At 40.4% G+C, this 25,223-nt stretch overlaps 1 protein-coding gene across 3 annotated transcripts; it reads left to right on the plus strand.

The window, feature by feature from the left end:
- Positions 1 to 1,566: 1,566 nt before the first annotated feature.
- On the plus strand, positions 1,567 to 25,206 carry lpin2 (lipin 2). Of its 3 annotated transcripts, none has more exons than XM_023286838.3 (20): positions 1,567 to 1,881; positions 8,031 to 8,231; positions 10,959 to 11,054; positions 11,594 to 11,958; positions 12,048 to 12,155; positions 12,258 to 12,384; positions 12,465 to 12,801; positions 12,898 to 12,997; positions 13,182 to 13,369; positions 13,810 to 13,903; positions 13,999 to 14,068; positions 14,158 to 14,250; positions 14,406 to 14,488; positions 14,838 to 14,985; positions 15,245 to 15,393; positions 16,776 to 16,862; positions 17,365 to 17,517; positions 18,890 to 19,004; positions 21,142 to 21,245; positions 22,218 to 25,206. In XM_023286838.3, the coding sequence occupies exons 2-20, from the start codon at positions 8,040 to 8,042 to the stop codon at positions 22,360 to 22,362; spliced, it is 2,754 nt and encodes a 917-aa protein (XP_023142606.1). In that variant the 5' UTR covers positions 1,567 to 1,881; positions 8,031 to 8,039; the 3' UTR covers positions 22,363 to 25,206. The 3 variants fall into 3 exon arrangements, with proteins under 3 accessions (XP_023142606.1, XP_023142604.1, XP_023142605.1); XM_023286836.3 differs by lacking the exon at positions 1,567 to 1,881 and adding an exon at positions 5,090 to 5,286; XM_023286837.3 differs by lacking the exon at positions 1,567 to 1,881 and adding an exon at positions 5,092 to 5,286 and having other exon boundaries at positions 11,597 to 11,958.
- The last annotated feature ends 17 nt before the right edge of the window (positions 25,207 to 25,223 follow it).

Raw genomic sequence — 25,223 nt, forward strand, 5'->3', positions numbered from 1 at the left:
CTTCTTCCCAATTATTTGGTTTGTGTTGTGAGACACTGGAGAATGTGTCACAGGCACCACTGATCAGAGCTCTTGGTGTCTATGCCTAAACTGCTCTTATGTTCAGTATGTAGTGTGTGCATGTGTGTTATGTATGTACTGTCTGCAAGCTGCAAGTGTAAGTCACCACAACTGTTTGTAAAACAGGAGGAGCGGGTAAACCGTGATGACGTGTAGACTAACGTGACTGTGACAGCACACACAAAGCAGCCAAAACTGGTTCATTTAAGGTGTCTCACAGTCTATAGAGCTCCGTGCAAAGTAGTACACGCACAACTGGCATAGTTTAACATTTGTAATGTGAGCATCAGACACTGCCAGAAAGTTGTGTTGAAAGTGGGGGGAATGTTGTATTGCAGGAACAATAGAAGGAAATCATACTGATAAAATGCCCTGCAGCATTTGATCTGTTTTTACATAATCTTCCATGAACAGCTCATTCACTGAGAAAGATACCTTCTCAGGAGTTAACTAACTTGACTGAAGGGTTGGATGATTAATGACGACCAGGAGCATTAATACGCCTGGGTGTTCAAAATGTATAGCCCCCGATGTTTTGCCTGAGACAGCAATTAAACCTCAGAACTGCTCAGTACGGTAAATTCTCACATTACTATCCACTGATACAAAAAAAGAGAAAAATCATGACAATAAACAAAGTATTAAAGCTATAGAGGGGATGTTGAGGACAAGCACAATATAAGGTAAAATCAACTATAAAAATAAAGCCAGAGGCAAAAAGAAATGTGGATCAGACCTTAAATAAACCTACAATTTTTCATATAAAGGGTGACATGAGAAGAGACTTTTGAGATGATACTGACATCTACATCTGGTAAATTTGTTGGAAATAAACAAAACTCATCACCATTGCTAACACCTACTATTAAGTAAGGAAACCAGAACATAATTTATATACACTGCTCCAAAAAAAATAAGAGAACACTTCATTCTTGTCATTTTCTTCTCAATAAATTACATCGTGTATATGAATGATAGGACAGTGGAAAACAAAATTATTAACCCACTGAAGAGGGGATTCACAGTCACTTACGTTTCCTAACTGGACAGACTGATACCCCAGAAGTTTAGCTGAATTGATGTTATGCTGTGATGATTAAGTGTTCCCTTAATTTTTTTGAGTAGTATAGTTTCTATGAACTCTATTTGTGGATACAAAACGTTTTGTCCATCATTCCTTTCCAGCAGATTTGATCTGATTTTCACTATTTTTTTTGAAATATTGTGTTATTCGAGTTTATGAGTGAACCAGTAAATCACCCAAAGTCTTTTCATAACATGGATCTGCTTTTTTGTGTGTGTTTTTGCCTACTGATGCTTATCTATTGTAATCTGAATTCATTTCAATCACCTGTGTATAGATGTCAGACCATAAATCAAACTAAAACCCCCTCAGGCCTCGATAAATGAGATCCAGGGGCCTCAAATATCAGCTGTTTACCGCGGTCACCTCTCACCCAGAGTGCATTGCTCTGTGCATTGATCTGTCAATAAGTATCTCTTACAGTGATCTGCTGAGGGCAAAGTCTTACTAAATACAACGAAGGTGCTGGGTGTTTTTCGATAACCCAGATTCTGCAGGCAGAATGAGAGGACGGAGCGGCTGAACGGTGCCAGCAGCTGTGAGACTGCGCCGCCACTGTGCGGCTCTCTGTCCCATCAACTTGAGCTCGCTGCTGCCAGCAACACCAGTCGGTCACGGTGGTCCAGACACGGACACGTCAGGACGCTTTTCGGGACTTTCACGTACGAAGATATGGGGACTGACTGAAAACACCACCGCGTCCTTCCTCGGCAGCATCCCGCTGAAGTAACCGAAAGGTAAGCGCTTAGCGACGGGATGTTTTGAGCCCATTTCCCTCAGCTGCCTGTGATAATGCACATTTCTGACTCTGCCGTCAGCTAACGTTAGCTAGCATGTAAGCCGGCTAACATCTTTTAGCTGCAATGGCTTAATGCGACTCAGAAACGTAACGACTGGATAGGAAATGTTTTCATCACATAAAAAAATGAACACGTCGACTTTTCATTGAAACCGGCGACCAAGCGACTGAGTCTGGCACGTTAACGTTTCGCCGTTTGCCGTTAACGGTAACCAAACGGTGAAGCTAGCTGAGGGTTAACAACCTGGCACACAGCTAGCTCAGCCTGGGCTCCATTCATTTTTCCTCCAGTCTACTATTTATCGCTCCTCTGAATGTGACTTATTAGACATGTCCCAGTGGCGAGCACGGCTGGGCGAAATAGTCCCGATTTAAGTGTTGTTTTCTGTTCGGTTATTTCCGTAGTTTCCATACAGCGCTTGTGTACTGCTGTCATTTCAGTCGAGGGGAATATGTGTCAGATTTAATCTCCCAAATTAGCATTTTTAGCTGCAGTCGCTACAGTTGACCTTAAAATTGCCATTTATAATTGGACTGTGTCGTTGATTTACTTGTGCCCTGTGTGAATTCACGTTTTGTAGTTAGTTTTAGAATACTGGCGTGTAAGCTGTACTGACACCTCACCAGAAAAAACACCTGCCTGTAGGGGGTGTTTGTAAACAACATTAACAAGAGACAAAAAACCCTCTTTCACAGCCATTAAATGTAAATGTATAGTGTTAGATAGTCACACACTGATACTGTCACTTATCACTGACACTTCAGTCGCCAAACTTAGGTGGCCTTATAAAAGTCATATAGTCAGTATTCAGTTTGATCTATTATAACACCTCACTCATCTGTGCCACAATTATAATTACATCAGCTTTGCAAATAAACTCTTTTTTTATAGGCTTTCTGCACTTGTTGAAACTTTTTCAGAGAAACACTGAATATTTCTGATTGTTTTGGTGGATGTAGTAGTAAGAGTTTCATAGACTGCATCCTCCAAGTCTAACATAAAGTTGATTGAACTTACACAAGTGATAAACTGAAGAAAAATCCTCAATTGATCTGGTGGCTGTGTTGTGCTGTGTGGGGCAGTGTGTTGGCATAGTTTGGGTGCACTTGTCCCCTTACTGAGGGTCACTGAAACTGAAACAAAGTTGTTCTGGGTGATCACCTTTACCCTATTTTGAAGCATTCCTGTCTTGATGCAGTTGGTGTTTTCTTGACTGTGCCCCCATCCACAAGAAACAAGGAGTGAATGAATGATTTCATTATTAAAATGTTGTCAGTTATATTACGTGTGCTTTGGCCCTCACAGTCACCAGATCTTAACCCAGTTGAACACCAAAAGCAGATTTTAGACTTACATGTTGGTCAGCAAGCTTCAACACAATCTTTACACCAAATGAGGGAATGTTTTTTACAATAATGGATATTAGTCCCTCCAGTAGAGTTCCAGAGAGTAAGAGTATCAAATCCAAGGCAGGCTGAAATGGTTTTTGTGGCACATGGCATTTATTTGTTATTTAAATGTCGATTTATTGGATGGCTGGTGTATCTAATGCACTGGCAAAGTCTCTTCTAGGACTGTAACTAATGATTATTTTTATTAGCATTTAATCTGTCAGTTACTTTCTTGATTAATTAATTAGTTATTTGTTTTATAAATGTAAGAAAATGTTGATCAGTGTTTCCCCAAGGCCCAAGATTACATCTTCAAATGTCCTAGTTTGTCCACAATCCAAAGATATTCAGTTTGCAGGTATAAAGGAGTTAAGAAACCAGAAAATATTCAGTAATTTTTTAAATTTTGTGGTCTTATGAAAATCCATGTTGACAGCTAATTAATTGTCACAGTAAATTCTTCAGTTTAAAGGAAATACCTCTCAATTCTCAAAGGTTTAACTCTGTATTCTATTTTGTGTATCTCCAAATTTACATCAGCCAGGAATTTTAGCACACAGTGGAAAATTAGGAAATGATTTGTCATTTTGATGACAATCTGTGTTTTTCCTAGCACTAGTGAATGTGTAAAAAAGAACTCCAGCACTGTCTGCCTGTTGTTTTTGTTGTTGTCATGGTGTATGTTACACACAAAACGAGGAGACTGATTTTGGTGCAGTCTGGTGTAACCTTATACCTGAAAGAGTGTAACATGAACCTTGTGTGGTCTGGTTTTTCGACTCACTTACAGGACTGATTAATTTGTCACCCAGTCAAAGCAAATGTCCACCAGGTCATTTCATATGAAAACCATAATTAGAATTATGTAGTAAGAACGGCACAATACAAGCAAGCCTGGTGTTGTAATTCGTAATCATAGAAATTTGTAGTTAAAGGTTCAAAGCTCCTAACATTTCAATTCGAAATGGAAAGTATTCATCTATTTATACATGGCTCTTGTCAAATTCTTGGAAACAGAACAGATTCTAGCACAGGGGGAGGACTGACCCACAGCCCTCAACTCAGTAGGCCTGTGTGTTTTCCTTGGTACTGTTTACAAAAGGCTTAGCAGATGGGATGGTAGGGATGAGGCCTGTTTGGGAGAGCCTCATGCATTATGTTCATTTTTGGGACTTACTTGGGATCTAAATTAGGCAAGAGGATGGTGGAATCTTTTGTCATCCTGTGTCCAGGATGTCATTAAGTTCAGTGTTAAGGAACAAAAAAATAGCATGCTGAAGTCCAATGTACCTAATATCCTATTGGCCAACCCCCCACTACCCACACACACACATTGTCATGCACAATAACAAGCACAGGCACCTAAGATTGTAATGTACATGTGACTGGCGGTGCAAGAACGTCACGCTGCAGAGTACTGCTTGCTTTTTTCCCTGAGCTTATAACCTTATCAGGGTAAGACGTTGCATCGCCGTTCACAGGAATTAGCTGTACCTTATCAGCCACACACCGCCACCTTAAAGGGGCCATCCCATTGGCTAACCCTTTGTGTCCTGTCAGCTGACTGGGTGAACACATGTGCACATCCTGCAAAAAAATAGCCCAGAAGAAGGCTGACAAAGTTTATGACAGTGTTGCATAATGGCCACTGGCTCCAGATAGTATATCTGTATTTTCCCCCGGGAGAGTCATTCCAAGGTGATTAGGAGGGCAATATTTGAGATTGGATTCAGGATGGCAGGGAGACATTATCATCCTAATCTGAGGGAGGAAAACATTTGTCCCAGTGGAGTATCCTGAGGTTGGTAAAGTAAGAGCAGGTGCTCCACCATTAGTGATGAAGAGACAGAGGTCCTGGGGGAACAGGGAACTCCAGGGAAGCAACGCAGAGGACAACACAGACAACAGTGAACAGGATGAGTCCCCATCCCAGAGGTTGTCTTGGTCCCTGGTGAGTCAGTAGGGACAGGTTTTCCAATCAGTCATGGCTTGGGTCTGAGGTTAGAGGGCCTGATGCACTGTTAGTCATCTTGTATTGTTTGGTTTGGCAGGTTGCTTGGCTCGTGGCTTATTGTTGTAGCCCAGTCTAGTGGTTTGACACCTAACCACAGTGAATCAGGCAGTTTTTAAGACTACATTCAAGATTTTTTTTTAGGGCAAAGATAGATTGTGAAATTGGAGAGGTTTGCTGATATGGTGTTGTGATCTAGTGAGAAGTAGTCAGGCTTGTCATGCTTTTTGCATCACCCGTCTGATCTAGTAATCATCTTTAAATAATCTTTCAAAATACAGAGCCTGTCCTGTTTGATTCGTACTTTGGGTCTACCCGTATGTCTGCTTGTGTGTTCTACCTCTGAGTTGACACTGAAGGGAGATAAAGAGAATGCCTAAAATCAGGTGAAGCATGTTTGTCACACCTGACTGACTTCTAGACAACTAACAGCTGCAAAACAAAGAGTAAGTTTTGTTTTTAATGGAGTATTCCCAGTGGCCTCATGGCCCTTGTAGATGTTTGAATCCTTAAGGCTTACTTCTTTATGCATATCTGTGTGTCTCTAAGGAAGAACCAAGGGGCCTAGTATGCATCTCTACATTTGGTTTTAACTCCGTCACTTAAAGGCACTTTCACTGTGGTGTCAAAATAAAAGTGAAAATAAATTATATATAGCGTTCCAAATTTGCATCATCTGTTTGTTGCTTGACAGCAACGAGACAGGTTTTAGTTACTGGAGAAACAGAAATTCCAGATACAGGCACAAGAATACATGGAATAGATGGACAACATACCACGTGTACACTTTAGCCATGACAGTGGCACATTGAAATCTGAGATGAACGATAAATCATGTCAGCACTTTTTCCACATTTATTGTGAAATTGCAATCTATGCAAGGAAGCTGAAAACAAATCAGAAATTGTTCAGTGGGGGCTTTTATTTGAAAAACTTGGATAAGTCTGACTGCATAAATGTGCACTACAGGGGTATATTTACTTTAAATATCCATTATATGTTATAGACTTCATCTTTTCAGTTGATACCTGTCAAATTAGTTTATGTATTAATCACCTTGTTAATTTTTAAGTCACCTAAAGTCTTCATAACAATATGGACTTGTTGTATTTGCCTACTCTTTTGTTTTTTGTAAAGTAAAAGCACAAATTCTTCATAACTTTTCACTAACCTGAAAATAGATAACATATTTTACAACTCAGTGTGGAAGTAACCTCACTGTCTTTGTTTTTAGTACTTTTATTCATGTTGTAAACACATGCATACCCATGTGATTCTGTCAAGCAAGCAGCAGTAAAATACACATTTTTCCTCAGCTTTTAGTTGTTGTCCGTAATGTGCGGTTTTAAGCTGTCGTCTGGTGAATGGTAGCACTTTGTCACAACATTAATGTCGATGTTCCAAAAGAGTCATTTTAGTGAAGGTCAGCAAAGGGAAAGGACTATATTTTTTCATCCTCCTTGTGTACGAATGTGTGGTGACGTTCTTAGAAAGAACTGAGAGCTTCCTGTTCCTGAGCTTCCTCTTGAAGTCATTACAAATCATCTGAACCCTTTCCTCACCCCTGTGAGCACTTTGCTGTGATGGCTGTTTAAGTTCCATGTCTGGTTGTGGTTAAAAGTGAGTCAATCCTTGCTGCATGTGCAGATTTTATTTCTCTTGATTCGTTGGCTTACTCTCTGCTAAAAATATCATGCCAGTTTGTCATATTCCATGATGCCACCCTTGTACAAATGCCCCTATTCTTTGCCCAGACCCCAACCCTGCCACCACCACCCCCATCACTGCTCTCATAGATAGAGTCGGAACAAAAGGTCAGTGTCAGATAGGACCATTTCAGGTTACATAAACCCAATGAAGTCAGCAGGGGAATGTGTTTACTAGCCCCACTAAACTAGACCCCCACCCGAGCAACCCAAAATCATGTTTACTAAGTTAATCATTACACAGGCTTGCTGTTATGGTGCACAAATGACTGCAAACAATCTTGTTTAGTAAAAGGAGCAAAGAGGCCACAGGAAGGCAGGAAAGTTTGCATGATTATGCACGATTAGCCTTGGCCTGTGAGTAATTTTCTCTCCGATTTAGGAGCTACAACAGCTTGCCAAGTAATTTACAGCCCCACAAACTGCTCATCCAAAGTCACTAACTTGTTTTGAGAAAATGTGCAGCATTAATCCAAGCATGTGTGATTATAGCCACAGATACTTCAGCTTTATATTTGATGTATTCAGAAGAGAGTTATGAATGTAAACAGGATGTGAACTGCTGTAGGCCAGTGGGATCTCTGTATGAGGGTGTATCATTGTTTCGGCACAGCCATTAGCCCCTCTCTCTGATGTTCCTCATGTGGGACAATAGCCAGTGATAGGACAACAGTGGTGCACTGGCAGTCTGTATGCAGGTCAGGAGATAACAGACACCACATGGCAGGCAGGCAGTTCTGTGAGCAAGACAATATTGAAGCAAAAGCCAAATGAGGCAGTCCAGCTGTCTGAAAGAGCATACTTTAAAGAGGCCACAACAGTGGACAAACTACAAGAATGTCAGGGAAATTAAGTGGGAAAACTTGTAGATTTCACAGCTTGTCAACAGTCTTTATGTCTGGACACTGACTGAGCAATACGCCCTCATCCTGTCTTTCCATAAACTCAGCTAATATTTCTGTTCTTTTCCCCATCCAGGCGGACACCATGAACTACGTGGGACAGCTGGCGGGTCAGGTCTTAGTAACTGTCAAAGAGCTGTACAAGGGCATTAATCAGGCCACACTGTCAGGCTGTATTGATGTTGTGGTTGTCCGCCAGAGAGATGGCACCTACCAGTGCTCACCATTTCATGTGCGCTTTGGAAAGCTGGGTGTACTGCGCTCTAAAGAGAAAGTGGTGAGTTTTTTTTTGTTTTTTTTTTTTAATTGTGATTTACTTTCACTGACATGTTGAAGCAATGGACCTCTGATAAAGATGCATTGTATCAGTTGAGTTTAACTACATTTACTAAATGCACATTTGACAGAAATAGTATATGTCAGCCGTAAAATGTTTTGCTTCCCTTTGAACAATGCAATACAGCTCCCAAGTCTGACAGTATAAGACCATATTTGTGTTTGGAATTCCCATACAGACCTTTGCAGACTCCTCTGTGCTTGAGGACAGTGGCAAGAGACTTTATTAGCAACTACTAGCATAGCACATCTGAATCTCTGACTGAATGATTTGTTGTTGACTCACTGGCATTATGGGAAATGTAGGTGCAAGGTTTGGACAATAAAGAATTCTGTGAGATCTAAAAATAGGCATGTCTCTTGTTCTGCTGCAATGATTTCCTTTTTTTAAACTGCACATCCTGGGTCTGCCAATGTTATACAAGTGCAGTGTTAAATCTGTTGAGTAGTCTTTCAAACATCGGCAAAGATAGTGACTACTGCATAACATTGTGTCCAACATAAGTCATATTACTTTCTCAGGTTTTTAGAAACTTTATTTTTGGTTACTCCAGCGCAACTTCAAAGATGCCCACTTCTTTTCGTGATTAGATTACTTGTCATGAGTTTCACTATGTATAAAGTGTGCTTTATTGACATCTCCATATTAGTTTTCTTCAATGACATTTCCCCACACTGGGCTCAGAAAAAGGCATGTGATGACACAGTTCCGATGTGGGTACATAATAAATATTGAACATAGTGATCACAGATGATAAATCATTCAGGGAAAGGTTTTGTTTGCAGAGCATATGTTGGATGTTCTTTCTCACTGATGGTGGTTCTTACTGTATACTCTTGGCTCGACATGAAATTCAATTAATCAAGGTTGAGGAACAGTGGTGTTATTTTTAGCACCCACTTTGCATTTGGTGAAATAGCATTTTTGTAGACTGTCTGTGTTGGCCTAATTGATGGGGTGGAAGAGCAGGTTTAGTCTATTTTGGTAGCAGTGCATAAATAGTATAGAAATGTAGAGCTACATATTAAGTACCAGTTACTTAGATTTGTTATCCTGTGTAAACATTCAGAATATTTCTTGCTGTTCCATTGGCAATTAGTAATGGCTAATATCAGACAGAGGTTATAATTCAGTAAGTTTTGCAAAACGCCAGTATGAATGGTGAACTTGTCCTGGCTTCTATTCTTAGAACAGTTATGTTGTGCACTGCCTTGAAGGAAAGCTTATTTACTTGCTGGTGGACCAGAGAGGATAATGATTTGTGCGGGACTGACACTGTCTCGCTGCCTACCCAGAATGTTGATGGGCTCGGAGGGGAGGAATGAATGAGTGGTTTCTATGGCAACAGCTCTACAACTTGAATGCGTGGGAGAGGGAGGAAACGTGAAGAAAAAGGCCTCAGCGGGGGCTGTTGTGGAATGAGCAGCTATGCATATGTCCCTAAGATCACTTATCAGAGCCTTGAGGGATGTTGCTAAATATATATATATTTTTAGAAGTTGCTGGACCAAATTAATGATGTGATATTTGTTCCTGACGTGCAGACATTCTGTACAATTCAGAGTGGGAATTCAACTGCAGCTGACAGCCAAATACTAATTAAATTTTGGCTGTGCATATGGTGCCTGTCCCCATACACCAGTCATCTTGGTTGGCAATCACAAATGTTTTTAAAGTACTAAAATTCTAAAAACATTTGGGATAATAATTAAACACAGCTATGCATAAGTAGTTCTTCCCTTCCATTTTTGTTCTGTTGGCTGGAGCTGAATGTGAGCTTCTAAAGTCAAATTTCCTATTGCTGTCAGAGACAAATAACCCAACACTTGACCTCAATTTTGAGCATCTGCAGACAGCCATTGCCTGCAATAATTCCAGTAATCCAGCATGGTGTTGACAAATCCACACCGTAGCCACTCAAGTGAATGTAACCTGTGACCAACTGTGTAAGGCTGAAGAGGACCCTCATTCAGTCTTGCTCATTTTTAACTGAGTATTAAAATTCCCAGCCACCGCCACACATAAATTCCCCTTAGCAACCCTGAGGGGGTGAAATTAAATCTTGAGGCTGCAGAGAAACCACAGCAGCAGTAAAGGACACCAGCAAAAGGAAAGATACGACACGACAGATCACATGCACGGGAAGAAAAAGAGATTATCCTGCTGGACATTGGCTGCAAATGAATATTGATGATTTAGTTTCAGGTTGCACAGCACTTGTGAGTCAGAGTCTGCCTCCTCGGTAGTCTTAGCCAGACGTGACCTGTTTTTTTCATTTGTGGTGTCAAGTTTCTGAATGGCCCCTGGTCCACTGGGGTTTGCCTGGCAAACATGAATGGCCTTGTTCTATTGGCAGGCTCCATAGAATGCAAGCCCAGAAGACCCATACACTGATTAGGTTTTCTTAGTCAAAGCTTTGGGAGAAAGACAGGACTGGTAGTAACTACAATCCTTCTATGTGGTCTGACCATATAATGCAAGTATAATAAAACTAGACCCAGTTTGTTTTTAAACCAATTAAATGGGAAAAAATAAGATCTATAGATGATAGATGCTCAGATTAACAGACAACTAATCATCAAACATTACAATGACTGTACCATTAAATTGTCAGTATTCATGTTGGCCCAGATTTGTCAGTTTGTGTCTTCTGCCATTTTTTTTCAGATCGACATCGAGGTGAATGGAGAGCCCGTAGACCTGCATATGAAGCTTGGTGACAATGGAGAGGCCTTTTTTGTCCAGGAAGCTGAGCAACTCAATGTAAGCATGTCAGGAATAACAGTACCTGTGAAGGACACAAAGTTTAATTAAGATTGCTAGTACTTTGTAATGTAAAACTGCTTGTTCTTTTCTGTTACATATCAGTAACAACATCTTTCCCAGATGTCTAATTTTTTATGCGGCTTATAAACGAGATACTTGTCTTCTTCCGTTGTTTTGGCATAGCAGCAAAATGTCTGAAGAACTGAGTTCAAAAAAATTCTGCACACATATTTTTATAACACATTCAGCACACACCAGAAAGACACTGTCTTACGGTGCCTTTGCTTAATACCTACAGCAGTTTTGAAGTACAATGGTATGGTAATGTTGGAATGAGGAAATAATTACTCCATTGTTGTATAGTAGCTATATTTGATGAGTGGCCTGTTGCTTAAGCTGCCAGAGCTGTTATTGTGACAGCTCAGCGGTGATAACCTGCTCTATTTGACTGAGTCACCATGCAGACTCTAGGTATCAATAATTCTGCTTTTGCTTGTAGACAGTGTAAGCCAAATGTTCATGCATTCTTATTTTAGCAGATTGTCCCTGCCCACCTGGCCACCTCTCCAATTCCCACTGAGAGTCATCTGTTCTGGATCTCAGAAGTGGAGCACAGGGCACCAAAAGATCTGGAAGATGACCCTGTTGACCCAGAGGACCCACCGGAGCCTCCTGCTCCCAGCACCCAGGCCACAAAAAAGAAGAAACGGCGCAGAAAGAAGCACAAAGGGGACCCTCGAAGAGAGGAACTGACCCCACCGATGTCAGTCACTACTGCTAATGCCGTTGCTGCTAACACACCCGCTGCTACAACTGCTGCTATGTCCAGCACTGGGCAAAATGAAGAGATCTTTGAGATGGACATGAGCTCTGATGAGGAAGCTGCAGCACATGTCTCAAGGCAAGTGCATGATTTTGTTGCTGCAGCTAGGATTTGTTTTTTTTAGACAGAAGGTTAATTAATATGTATCTTTTGCTCTCTGGATTCAGGTCACCTTCAGTGACCACAATGCGTGACATTGACCCTAAATTACCCGCAGCCAGACACAGCCTTGATGGTTATCCAATGTCTGATGGGGACTGGCCAGCAAATGACAGGTATGCATTTACATGAAATAGAGCTGTTAGCAAGGTGTAGAATAGATATGTAAATTGCCTGTGTCTTACTCATTGTTTGTGTTTCTTTATCTGTCTCTTTAGTCATGGGTTGTCTCAGGCCTTCTCCCCAAAGAGTGACTCGGAACTGGTGATGAGACCTTCAGAGAGCTTGCTCAGAGCTGAGTCCCACATGCAGTGGACCTGGGGAGAGTTTCCAGAAACAACCAGGGTAAACACTTCTTTCCAATAAAGCTCAAAGCAGCAGTCAGTGTACCTATCATCATAGTAACTTATATATCCAATATCCAGATCACCAAGAAAGAGAAACCAGAACTACTAAAGACAGTGACCATCACCCCATCAGAGAGCACACACTTTCGCGTCATCCTCAGCTCTGAGGCCATGGAGAATGAAACGGAGATTGAAAAGGAAGAAGGGGCCTCCTCCTCAGTGTGTACCATTGTGAAGCCCAAGCCACGCACTGTTATTACCACTGTAACGCCGGTCAATCCACTGTCACCTGTCAGCACTATGACCTCCGTGAGTCCTGTCACTCCCCCAGAACCTCTGGATGTTCTGCCACCCAATGTGACGACATCTACCCCCTCCAACAGCCAACAGAGTGATTCACCCTCAAAGAAGAAGGGTACGTTACATGGCTGTCCACTGGATCTTTTGTCTACAAGTCCTGGTTAGCACTGGTTATACATTAGGTAATAACTAATTCTGTTGTTGAATGCAGGTGTCCCAAAGAGGAGCCAGCATCAGGGTCCTGAGGATATCTATCTAGATGACCTGAATGTACTTGAACCTGATGTTGCTGCACGATATTTTCCCAAGAGGTCAGCTTATGAAAGAGGCACCTAATTACTTGACCTTTTTTAAGATACAGAATACAAAGTGTTCTATTTTAAAACTGAACAGTGGAAGGGAAAACAGCCCTATGGTAAAACAACACTGAAATCCTTAAAGTACAATACCGTAATGTACTGTTTTTTCTTTTTCTCTTTACTTTTGTTGCCGTAGTGAATCTGAGGCGGCGACTAAACACTGGATGGACTCAGAGATGCGCTCCGGCTCACAGTCTCCACAGTCAGTGGGTAGTGCTGCAGCTGACAGCGGGACAGAGTGTCTGTCTGACTCAGCCAGTGACCTCCCTGACGTCACCCTGTCTCTGTGTGGAGGCCTCACAGAAAATGCTGAAATATCCAAAGGTACACGAGAATGACACTCACACTAAAAAATGCAGCCTAAAATGCACTTTTGTTGAAGACAGAAAGCTATCCCCAGCCAGTAGAGGCATCCAGCTAAATCTGTTACATGACTACAAAGTTTCTTAGCTGTATTATCCACATAGGGAGGTATCTAGCTACTGTTATTGAAGGGCCATTTTTAAAAAAATAATTATTTATAAAAAAGTTCCCATTTCACACTTTCCCTCTTCCGTCTCAATTTCTCTGTTTATCTCTCTGATCTCTCATCTGTCAGTAAATTAAATATATATGTACTCTTCTGGAAGTGTGTATTAGAAGCTGTGGCTGAAAGTAGAAAAAGTTTTGTGACCTTTCTGTGTAGTAAGATGTTAAGCTTCACCACCACTGACCTTGTCATCTGCTGTCTTTAATTAGTCTTCCTCTCCTCTCTGTGTTTGCAGAAAGGTTCATGGAGCATATCATCACCTATCATGAATTTGCTGAAAATCCAGCAATTATAGATAACCCCAACCTGGTAGTAAAGATAGGAAATAGGTATGTATGCGTTTTCATTTCACAAAGGAAATGTACAAGAAGGTATTTTAAATGTGTGACCCTTATTGTGTGTTATCTATGGTGTGTGTTCTCAGATATTATAACTGGACACTAGCTGCACCCTTGATTCTAAGTCTGCAAGCATTTCAGAAGAATTTACCAAAGGTAATTTAGCACTTTGTTCAGTTCATTCTGCATGCGCCATTGTATATTAGCACTTAGCTCACTATTAACTGTCTTCTTGTTAATGTTAGGCTACAGAGGAAGCTTGGGTGAAGGAGAAAATGCCAAAGAAGTCAGGCCGCTGGTGGTTCTGGCGAAAGAGGGCGGATAGCACAATCAAGCAGGTTTGCATGTTACCATAAGTACTCAAAACTGAAAATGAACTGCTATCAATTTCATTTTTTTAGGCACATCATTGTGGCCACTATTATATTTTTGAATCTCATTTCTTAATTGTGCTAATTGTCCAGAGATTGATTTCTTTCCTTCCTTCCTCCAGTCGGAGACGAAGCTTGAAACCAAGGAGGAGTCTCATTTGGAAGAGGAAGGGCCCTCCATGTCTCAGGAGACGCTGGCCTTACCGTATGTGATTCCAAAGATTTACTGATATGTGTGCTGTCAAGTAATACAGTAATTTGACTAAATCAGACTAAAATATTGGGCAGAGGATAGAGTTGGTGAAAAAAAGGCTTTTTTTAGATTAAATAGGCATATCATGAATGATGCATGTATGTAAAGTGACATTTAATAAATGTAAACAGTTTCAGGTCAGAATTGTATGGAAATAGACATTGCTAAGTCTCAATACAGATACATGTTGTGCAATACAATACATGTTTTGTATGTAGCAGTTTTGTGCCAGCATTTCACATTGCAAATAATTATCAGTCAGAATAAATATCCAACCATAACTTGCAATGTTGTACTGTAGGCCTAAAGTAGGAGATTCATCCAGTGATGAAGAGTCCAAGGAGGTGAGTGCTGCATCCTGTCAAGAAAGATTGCATCCAGGAGATGGCCAGCACCATCCCAGCCCCCACACTTACAGAAAGTCACTACGCCTGTCCTCTGATCAAATTGTAAGTACTTTGTTTAACATGTTTACAAAGAGTACAAATGGCTTATTTGGTAGCTTAGAGTTCCCTCTGCTGGCTGGCAATGAATTGCATAGTGTTTTCTCCAACTGTAGTCTGTAGGGGGCACTAAAGGCCTGTGCATGTTCTATGTACTGTGGCAAACAAATTGCATTGGAGGGTGATGGCTAATTTGTTGGAATACCTTTTAGTGAATGAAATTGGCTGTTCCCAGATGCTCTCACAGATTTCCTTGTGTTTGCAGGCCAGTCTAAAATTGAAGGAGGGACCAAATGATGTGACGTTTAGCATCACTACCCAATACCAGGGGACATGCCGCTGTGAGGGCACCATCTACCTGTGGAACTGGGATGACAAAGTCATTATCTCTGACATTGATGGCACCATCACCAAGTACGGGCATCCAATCACTCACAAAAGAGTCATAACCCATCCAAGCTGAGTAAAAATATTAGACTACTGTGGCATTTTTTGTAAATTTATGTTGCTACATAATGTACATTATTAGAGAACAAAACTGCAGCTTCAAACGAGTATGCACATATATGAATCGAGGGGAAAATCGATCTTCTGTGTAATCAGCTGTGATGATTGTGGGCAATGTTGCACTACACAGTAAATTACTGTGTTATTGTTGCAACACGTTACATTGTTCTAGCCTTCTACTTTACTGGTTTAAGATTTTGTTTAGGTTTTTTCCCTTAGCTGCATGCTAATAAAATATTTCTAGTAAATTCTAAATATTGATTTAGCATGGGGAGTAATCAATGTGGCTGTCATTCAAACTCATCTGTTGTAGAGCCTTTTTCACTTTGTGGATCTAATTTTAAATCACGAGGCAAATCACGTAACCACCTATTGCACCAGTCTTGGATCATTTTCTGTGAACATCTATTATGCAGAAAAGTAAGCAATTCACGCAATAGCAAGACAGCATCTGTAGTGTTTTAAAGTCCCACATGTCTGTAAATTGCCCACATACTTTGAAATAAGTCTCCTCGTGGTATGACTAGTATGATTACGACAGATTGAAGCCCTCAATCAATGAACAATGAGATACATTGGTGAAAATATCTGATAGGTTGAGGTTACATGAAAAAAGAAGATGAGAACAGGTCTTAAGAGATCTTTTCATTTCCTTTCTTTGACATTTGTGCTGACGAACTTCATTGCCGTGGATATGTTCAAGTCCTTCTCAAACCACAGATATTGTGTACGGATGTAATCCAGTTCTTTTTATGTTAAGCTATTCAATTATCCTGAAGCCAGTTGTATCGCTTTTGAACCAAAACTGACGTCTGCTGCCTTTATGACGCCCACTCTGAGGTTCATAGGTGGTCAACATCAAGCAGCTCCCAATTGACTGCAGCTTATTATATCAGTGACCCCTTAGGCCAACCTGTGACATGTGGCTTTCTTTGAGTAACAGAGTAAAGAGTGTAGGGACTATAATGAGCCCATTTACATTTCAGTCTGCAAGCACATACAGCCATAAGCTGAGGGTGAGACAGTGCCTCCCTTATGGGCTAGTAATCCTCATTAGTGGAGAACTATCCCTAATGTTCTATATTAAATGATAAAATGGTAAAATATGCTTCTTTATATGACCTCTTTTGTCAGTCTGTGCTACCAATGTCCTTTATTTTCTTTGATGCACATTCATTCGCTGACTCTCTTAGTCTGCTGCATTTTTTAAATTTCTCAATGATGTGCCTGGCAGATAGGGGTGTCACTATTTGTTTGTCATTAATATTTGTTTGTGTTTATTGTTTTAGATCAGATGTATTTGGACAGATTCTTCCACAGTTGGGGAAGGACTGGACCCACCAGGGCATTGCCAAGCTCTACCACTCAGTAGCTGAGTAAGTGCAACACCGATTAACCACAGACTTTCTGGGTTTGATTCCCAATCGGCTTTCTGTGGAATTCATATTTCCTCCTAGTGTTTGCGTGGGGTGCTCTGAGGTGGATGACTCAGTAAGTTTAAATATCATTAAGTCTGAATTATTCCAGAAACTAAAAACACCATTAATCTCATCGTTGCTCAAATACATCTCTTATTGAATTTCCTGTTTTTGTGTTTTCATCTTAATTCTGGAACTGCCTTGGCTACTTTAATCATTTATAGAAGAGAAAATTAAATGCACATAGGATCACAAAGACTATATTGAGCACGGTTAGAGATTGTAAATAGACTCCTTCCTCTGTAAAGTTTTCATCGGATCGTTGTCACTTCCGCACATTATGAAAGCAACCAGTAGAAGAAATCTAATTAAAATGCTATTCTTAGTACTTGCTATTATGGTCATGATAATATTATATATTAGAAGAATCGTTAATGAGCGCTGCTGTCCCCATCGGCAGGAATGGCTACAAGTTCCTGTACTGCTCAGCTCGGGCTATTGGCATGGCAGACATGACAAGAGGTTATCTGCAGTGGGTCAATGATGGAGGCACCATCCTGCCCCGTGGACCTCTCATGCTCTCTCCCAGCAGCCTCTTTTCTGCTTTCCACAGGTACAGTAGTATGTGCTATAAATGGTTCCCAGTCTCAATATCCTAAAAGTTATCATATACATTAAATATTCCTTATCCCCACATCTTAATTCTGATTTTAAATTCAAATTTTCCTCCTTTCAAACTTAAACCCTTTTTGTCTGCAAACATTAAATATCCATAAATTTCTCAGTATCAAAATCCGGCTCACTATACAATGTCTCACTCCCTGTAATAAGTCTTTCATATGCCGTGGTTATCAAGAATACAGAAAACTCAGGCTCATGAATTCATAACTAAAAAGATGTTAACTGTCTCGGTAGCCTTTCCTCCAACTCTTAGAAATATAGTCAGTTGTCCAACTGTCACAGTCCCAGATGGGAATTGTCTCTTCAGAGACAGGAAATGGAGAAAGCCCTCAGGGTGTCGTCTTTGATGTGGGATTGACATGCACATTAATTAGCTAGTTGGATTCAGGAGATTTGGAGGATTAATCGTTGTTTAGAAGTGAGCTATTGATGGAATATTATAGATGAAGACAATCAATTGTCTAAATGATCTCCTTCCAAGTGACATTTAAAGTATCTTTGCATGTATTCTGCAATTTAGCTGGGAACTGATGCGAAAGGTGCACAAGGGATATTATGGAGCTCTGCAACAGTTGTCCAAATGAATTGTATTAGCATGTGTTAATGTCTAGTTAATTAAACATTACACATGTTGACAGAGTGTCTAGCTTTGCAATGACATAAATATCAATGGCTTATTGGTATCGCTAAATTACTTTGACCAACTTCTACTCTCTTTCTTAAATATGCATACAACACATACAGTAAACAGGCCTCTGTATACCATGTAGGCATATTCGTAATTTTTGCCAAAATCCTAACAAAGCCAAAGGCAATGGTTATTTGATTTGTACACCTCAAATAAACTGTTTGTGTTGTTAATAGTTTTGTTGAGGATGTCGACCATGTGCTGTTGTGTTTTATATCTTAACACAGCACTGAAGTGGGGAATTTTTTTTGGTGATCTCTATAATAGATGGGTAGTGCGTCACCACAGCAACCCACAACATGTTGATTTGTGTGTGCTGTCGTTAATTTGCAGATATTTAAATTGCTTATGTGACACTCTATCATCCTGGATACTTAGACTTTCATCACAGAAGCTTGACTTGATATTAAACGGATATTTTTAGAGTACATTTGGGTGTTTTGCAAATACATACATACCATTTTTGTATGTACAGAAAAGAAACAAAATGTAATTTAAATTGAATGTATGAAAGAAGTTTTAGAGAATATAATCATGTGTTAATTCTGACTCAGACTTGACCCATGATAGGGACATGCATGCGTGCCGCTCTAATGAAACCGTCTGTTTGCTTCAGGGAGGTCATTGAGAAGAAACCAGAGATCTTCAAGATTGAATGCCTTACAGACATCAAGAACCTGTTCCAGCATAACAAGCAGCCATTCTACGCCGCCTTTGGGAATAGAGCTAATGTGAGTTAATGCATGTTTGAAGATGTCAGACTGTCAGATATTAAAGTGCTCGTTATTACCTGTCAGTTAGCCGTGTTTTCCAGAAGCTGATGCAGTCACGATGTATTGTAAAATCAACATGACACTTTTGGCTATCAGCTAGCAGACACAAGCATGTGAAATCAGTAATGGGCTGAACCTGAGCTGAGCTCACTAGCGGAGTATGATTCCATGTGACTACATCTGTGCAAGGGAGCTCAAGTTGGGCACAGCATCCCATCTTCAGCTGCATAAACACCAACACCCAGACGAAGCACTCGGTCAGCCGTCAAACATCTGTCTGTCTCCATCTGTCACCAAAGAAAACAAAACAAAAAATAAAGACACACAAACACACACACACACAGTCATGCTCTTGCCAACCAAAACATTCAGTCTAGAAATTTTGCCATTACATGCATTAGGTGGAACACAAACAGGAAATCTGTGGTTGACGTTATTAACGCCCTTATTTCACTTTACACTAGTGTGTTTTGTGTATGAAAGGGTACTTTCTGAGAATTACATAATGAAGTGTGTTCTCTGACGCCTGCTAAAGCTACTGTTAGTAATTTTACCCCACAAAAATTACAGGTTCATTGACATACTTTATCAAGAGGAAACAAATACAGTCCCCTCCAAAAGTATTGGAACAGTGAGGCCGTTTCCTTTCTTTTTGCTGTAGACTGAAAACGTTTGGTTTTGACATCAAACAATGAATATGAGACAAGGGATCAACATTTCAGCTTTTATTTCTAGGTATTTAAATCTGAATGTGATACACAACTTAGAAGACAGCACCTTTTGTTTGAACCCACCCATTTTTCATGTGAGCAAAAGCATTGGAACATGTGACTGACAGGTGTATTTTGTTGCCCCGGTGTGTCCTATTACATTGATTATTCAAAGAATAAATAGCGCTCAATGTCTACATTTAGTTTCAGATTTGGGTTTCGCCTGTGCAGACTGCATCAATAGTTAGAGGTGTCACCAACATGAAACCCAGAGAGTTGTCTGAGTGGAAAAACAAGCAATTGTGAAGCTGAGAGAAGATGGAAAATCAATCAGAGCCATTGCACAAACATTGGTCACAGCCAGTACAACCATTTGGAATGTCCTGAAGAAGAAAGAAACCACTGGTGTCCTAAGTAACAGACGTTGAACAGGTAGACCAAAAAAAGCAGCAGCAGTTAATGACAGAAACATTGTGAGAGCTGTAAAGAAAGACTCTAAAACAACTGTTAGTGATCAACAACAACCTCCAGAGGGCAGGAGTGAAGGTATCACAATCTACTGTTGGCAGAAGACTTCATGAACAAAAGTACAGAGGCTGCACCAGAAGATGCAAACCACTCATTAGCAAGAAGAATAGGAAGGCCAGGCTGGAGATGAGCTTCAAAAATTCTGGGACAAAATTTTATGGAGTGATGAGACAAAGATGAACCTTTACTAAAGTGATGGAAAGGCTAAAGTTTGGAGAAAGAAAGGATCTGCTCATGATCCCAAACATACAAGCTCATCTGTGAAACACAGTGGATTTAATGTCATGGTTTGGACTTGCATGGCTTCCTCTAGGACAGGCTCATGAGTCTTCATTGATGACGGAACACATGATGGCAGCAGCCAAATGAACTCAGAAGTCTACAGAAACATTTTGTCTGCCACTTTAAAGAAAGATGCAACCAAACTGATTGGGAGAGATTTCATTGTGCAGCAAGATCAAAACACACTGCCAAAACAACAAAGGAGTTCATCAAGGGCAAGACGTGGAAGGCTTTAGACTGGCCAAGTCAATCTCCAGACTTAAACCCTATAGAGCTGCATTTTACCTGCTAAAGAGGAAGACTGAAGGGAGTAAACCCCCCAAAACAAACAACTGAAACTCTGTTTTAAGTCTATTTGTTCCAATACTTTACTGTTATAAACACCTATACACTTATAATTCTTTTGGAGGGGAGTGTAAATGTGATTCTAGATAATCACAATTGAAAATACATGCCTGTGTTGTGCTAATGAACACCAACACCTGAAAAATGAACTTCAGTTTGTACATGTCATGAGTCCTGTGGGCAGTGTTTCAGTAGTTTCATAGTGTTTTAACCATCATGTCTCTATACAGGATGTGTTTGCCTACAAGGAGGTCGGTGTTCCAGTGTGTAGGATCTTCACAGTTAACCCCAAAGGAGAGCTGATCCAGGAGCAGACCAAGGGCAACAAGTCATCGTACGTATAGTACTAATCATTTCTATTTCACTCCAGTAGTTAGGACATAAAGTAATTACCATCACAGTTAGTACCGGTGTGCAGTCATTGGTACAAAGTAGCGTCGGATAAAAATCTCCCAAATCGGTTACTTTAGCATTTTTCAGTTCAGTGTGTTGGTTTTCCACCTTGCACCACTTACCCCATTTTTAACAGAAAAGGTGGGAAAAAAAACTCTGAGCAACTGACTGTTTTCTGCCTGCCCAGCAGCAGCAAACCAAACACAGATGAACTTAGAGACAAGCTGGTAAACACAGTGGGGCATTTAGCAGCTTCAGAGATAGATATTCCCCTCAGGAGCTGGTGCCGAACTAAACACAGCGAAAAGGAGAGTGAATATTGGACTGAAATTTGTCAGCTGGCCAGAAACACAACTTGAAATTCTTTCAAACTTTCCACAGTTTGCAAGTTTGTCCTCAGGTAACATGGAGAAATAAATTCAGCATAAGATTTCCGTATGGTATTGAGGTTTTCTAACGGTCCCATATGGTAAAAATCTAATTAATTGCATTTTATGTGATGTAAAATCCAAGCTGTGAGAATATAGAGATTCCTAATAATGTCGTTCATTAAACCATGCCTCTCCTAGATGGTGTCTCAGTTTTACAAGCCAGTAAGAAAAGAATCCTGTGTAAAATGATCGCACCAGGTGTTAATACAGTTATGTTAAAATGAACCGTCTTTGTGGGAGTTGAAAATTGAAAAACACATTTCATTTTTTGGGAGAGGAGAAGAGGAAAATATGAGACTTTGAATAAATTTATACACCTTCTAAAACCTGCTTAGGAATTCTGCTATTACTGGTTTTCGTTTTGCTCGATCACAAGCTAGTTAAAAGTCTAACTGTTGCAGATTTTAGTTTTTAATTCTCACTGGTTGTTGTTCTCCTTCCATCTGTCCAATTCGATCTCTAATTCCATCTTTCCTCTCCAGTTATGGCAGACTCAGTGAGCTGGTTGAGCATGTGTTCCCTTTGTTGAGTAAGGAGCAGAACGAGGCCTTTGTAATGCCAGAGTACAGCTCTTTCTGTTACTGGAGACAGCCGATACCTGCCATCAACCCAGATGAACTGCTCTGATCTTGCACTTATGGATACACAGGTATATGTGTACTTGTGACTGAACTGTGCACTTGGTTGCATCTCCTGAACACACATGGACTGGAACCCAGATTTCCCTCCATAGTACTCAGACACACATGACTCTTTAGTTCGTGTGACACAGTAACAGGGTTATGACTATAAATGCATTAAGCTGGTAACATGTATTTTCCTATTAGAGATGAGAGGAGATTATTACTGTTAGAGTAAAATCCAGATGATTATGCCCTAAAAGGTTTATCCCTGGGAGACAAGAGACTAATCACTAACTCATGCCTGCCTGTGAAAGCATTCTGCCCAGTCACTACTCTGTCATCCACGTCACTATGCAGGAATGGTGATTGACAACCCATCTGGTCTCTGTAAATCTCTAACTTCTAGGTCTGTATTAGCCTTAAGGGGTGCAACAGAAGCCCCACATGAGGCACTACAGTCTGAGCAGTGCGGAACAAAACATTACCTGACACCCTGTAGAAGTGAAATGTAATTTTCAAAATTTAAAAAAAAAAGAAAAAAAACACACTGCTAAGTAAAACAGCACATGCAGTCAACACCAGGCAGCAGTTATGTGCTGGTCATATGTGCTGTGGCTGCTAAGTTTTCCTAGATGAACGTATCCAGCCTGTAATTGGAGGCTTTATTCTGGTGAAAATAGTAAACCAGTCATAGTGGCTGGGAAATAACAGATTATACTGACCGAATTTAGTAACCCACTGTAGGAGCGCTACAGTTGGTGTTCGGTTTTCCTGACACTGCTGACTCCTGACTGACTGTGGTCATTAGTTCACTGTTGGCGGAACAGATTTCACTTGACCACGTTTTCCCCCCGGAGAGGTTACGGCCTTCCTACTCAATGAGTCACGGTGGGTATTGTTAATATTCAAGGTCATACCAGGGATATTCTTTTGCCAAGTATGCGAAGATGCACAGTTAGTTGTGACTTAAAAACAAATGAAGCAGCTTCATGGTATATTGTCTTGCTGTTATTTAAAAATGTTTTTTTTGTTCTACAAGCTCTGGCAAATCAAGTGTGTTTTGTTAACGATGCACTCATTATTTATGATAATTGATATGTTTAAGTTATTGATTTCTATCGTGATGCCTTTGCTTGTCTAAAAAAAAGTAATTTATCACCGATGCAATGTGGAAATACTTCAAATTTTGTATGTTTGGTCACAGATTAACACGCACTTAACAGTAACTACCAAGCCTCGTGCAATCTTTCTTTAGTCACGTCTCCCACAACAACCTGTATTCCGTGTTTAACAGTAAACCTTTAACACGTGAGGCACATAGACATTCCTGAGCAAACCTCAGAATCCGCAGCTTTAGTATTAAGATATGCGTGTAAATGTAAGAGATAACGCTTGAGTTGGAACAGTGGAAAGAAGCAGATCTGAAAAGAGCTTAAAATGAAGGATTTTCGTTTGCGAGGTCCTCTGTAGGATGACTGTGGGATGATGTAAATGTGTGTGTGTGTGTGTGTGTGTGCATACCTAATCACTGAGTGCTGCTGCTGGTGGGGTGACAGTATCGTGCACCCCTTGCTTATGTTCCCTCAGTGGCTTTACCAAGACTTATCCAAGGCACTTTGTCTAAGCTGCACCCAGAGACGCAGACTTACAACTCAGCACACCTCTCGCCCACATGCACTTCACTGACGGTCTAAATAGACTGTAGACCGAAGTATGCAATTATTGCAGGATGGAGAGTTTTTCCTCTTTGACAATTCAGTTATTCTGAACAATGTTGATGTAAGTAATGGTTGAAAGGTGGGTTTTATTTGTTGTTTGTAAAGAGTAGGAATGAAAAACGAAATGAAGTTTATTTGGCCCACTGAAAAGACGTGAAGTATCACAGCCTCTCCTTAGCCTCAATGTGCGTGCGTGTGCGTGTGTGTGCGTGTGTGTGTATGTGTGTGTGTGTGTGTGTGCGTGTGTGTGTGTGTGTGTGTGTGTGTCAGAAAGAAAAGACTGATCTGAGGCCTCTGGTGTCCGGAGGAAGAGAAATTTGGAAACTTTGTTTGGATATAAACAGGAAATACTTGACTCTGTAGAGGAAGCCTTTTAAAGCACTTCCTTGGCATAATGTGTGTATGATTTAGGAGATGACATGAATCATACCTCCAAAACGAGTGTACCAGGAACATGATATGTGCTAGTGAGGACTAAAAGTGCAGGAGCAAACACCATTTCATTAAAAAAAAAAAGCACAATTTATGATGACAGCTACATCCAGACTGTCGCTATTAGTTGTCATTATTTCACAAGTGTTTGTGCGTTTGCTCTGTCGCTCCATTGTTTTGTGATGATTAAGACGTGTGTCTTGTTCTGATTCGTTTGCTTGTTCTCTCCGAAGTTTGGTGAAGTCAAATAGATCTATCTTATAATTAGCAAAAGGAATTCCATTCTTTCTATGAAAGTAAAGCATCTTGTGTGAAAGAATCACACTTCATCCTCTATGATCCTGGGATATGTGGTCTTTATTGTTTGTTCTCACTCAAGTGCTGTGGAAAATTATCTGGTATATATGCTGATCATCATATTCTTCTGTCTTGATGCCTTTTTGTTTTTATTATTACTTCTAAAGTGTATGGTATTTTTGTGAGACTACGTTTCGTTTTGTTTGGATGTAACGCTTGCGATTTGATTGTGTCTGACCAACAGAAATACCTTAAATGTATGCTGTGTTTGATTTGTATAGAAATGTGTTGAAAGTATGTTTAAAGAACAAAGTCCGTTGTAAGAAGAAAAAAAGCAGGCCTAATGAAGCTAACACTGTGGCTCGTGGTCGTATTTGTATCAAATAAAGTTTCTAACTGAATACATTTATGTGTGCTG

This window comes from Amphiprion ocellaris, chromosome 10, assembly GCF_022539595.1.
Source record: "Amphiprion ocellaris isolate individual 3 ecotype Okinawa chromosome 10, ASM2253959v1, whole genome shotgun sequence".
Taxonomy (NCBI): Eukaryota; Metazoa; Chordata; class Actinopteri; family Pomacentridae; genus Amphiprion; species Amphiprion ocellaris.

Coding starts and splice junctions, on each gene's coding strand:
- lpin2 (XM_023286836.3), top strand. CDS start 5,173: ATGAAGAGACAGAGGTCCTGGGGGAACAGGGAACTCCAGGGAAGCAAC. Junction 11,055..11,593: donor AGGAAGCTGAGCAACTCAAT/GTAAGCATGTCA, acceptor TTCTTATTTTAG/CAGATTGTCCCTGCCCACCT. Junction 19,005..21,141: donor CCTTTGGGAATAGAGCTAAT/GTGAGTTAATGC, acceptor GTCTCTATACAG/GATGTGTTTGCCTACAAGGA.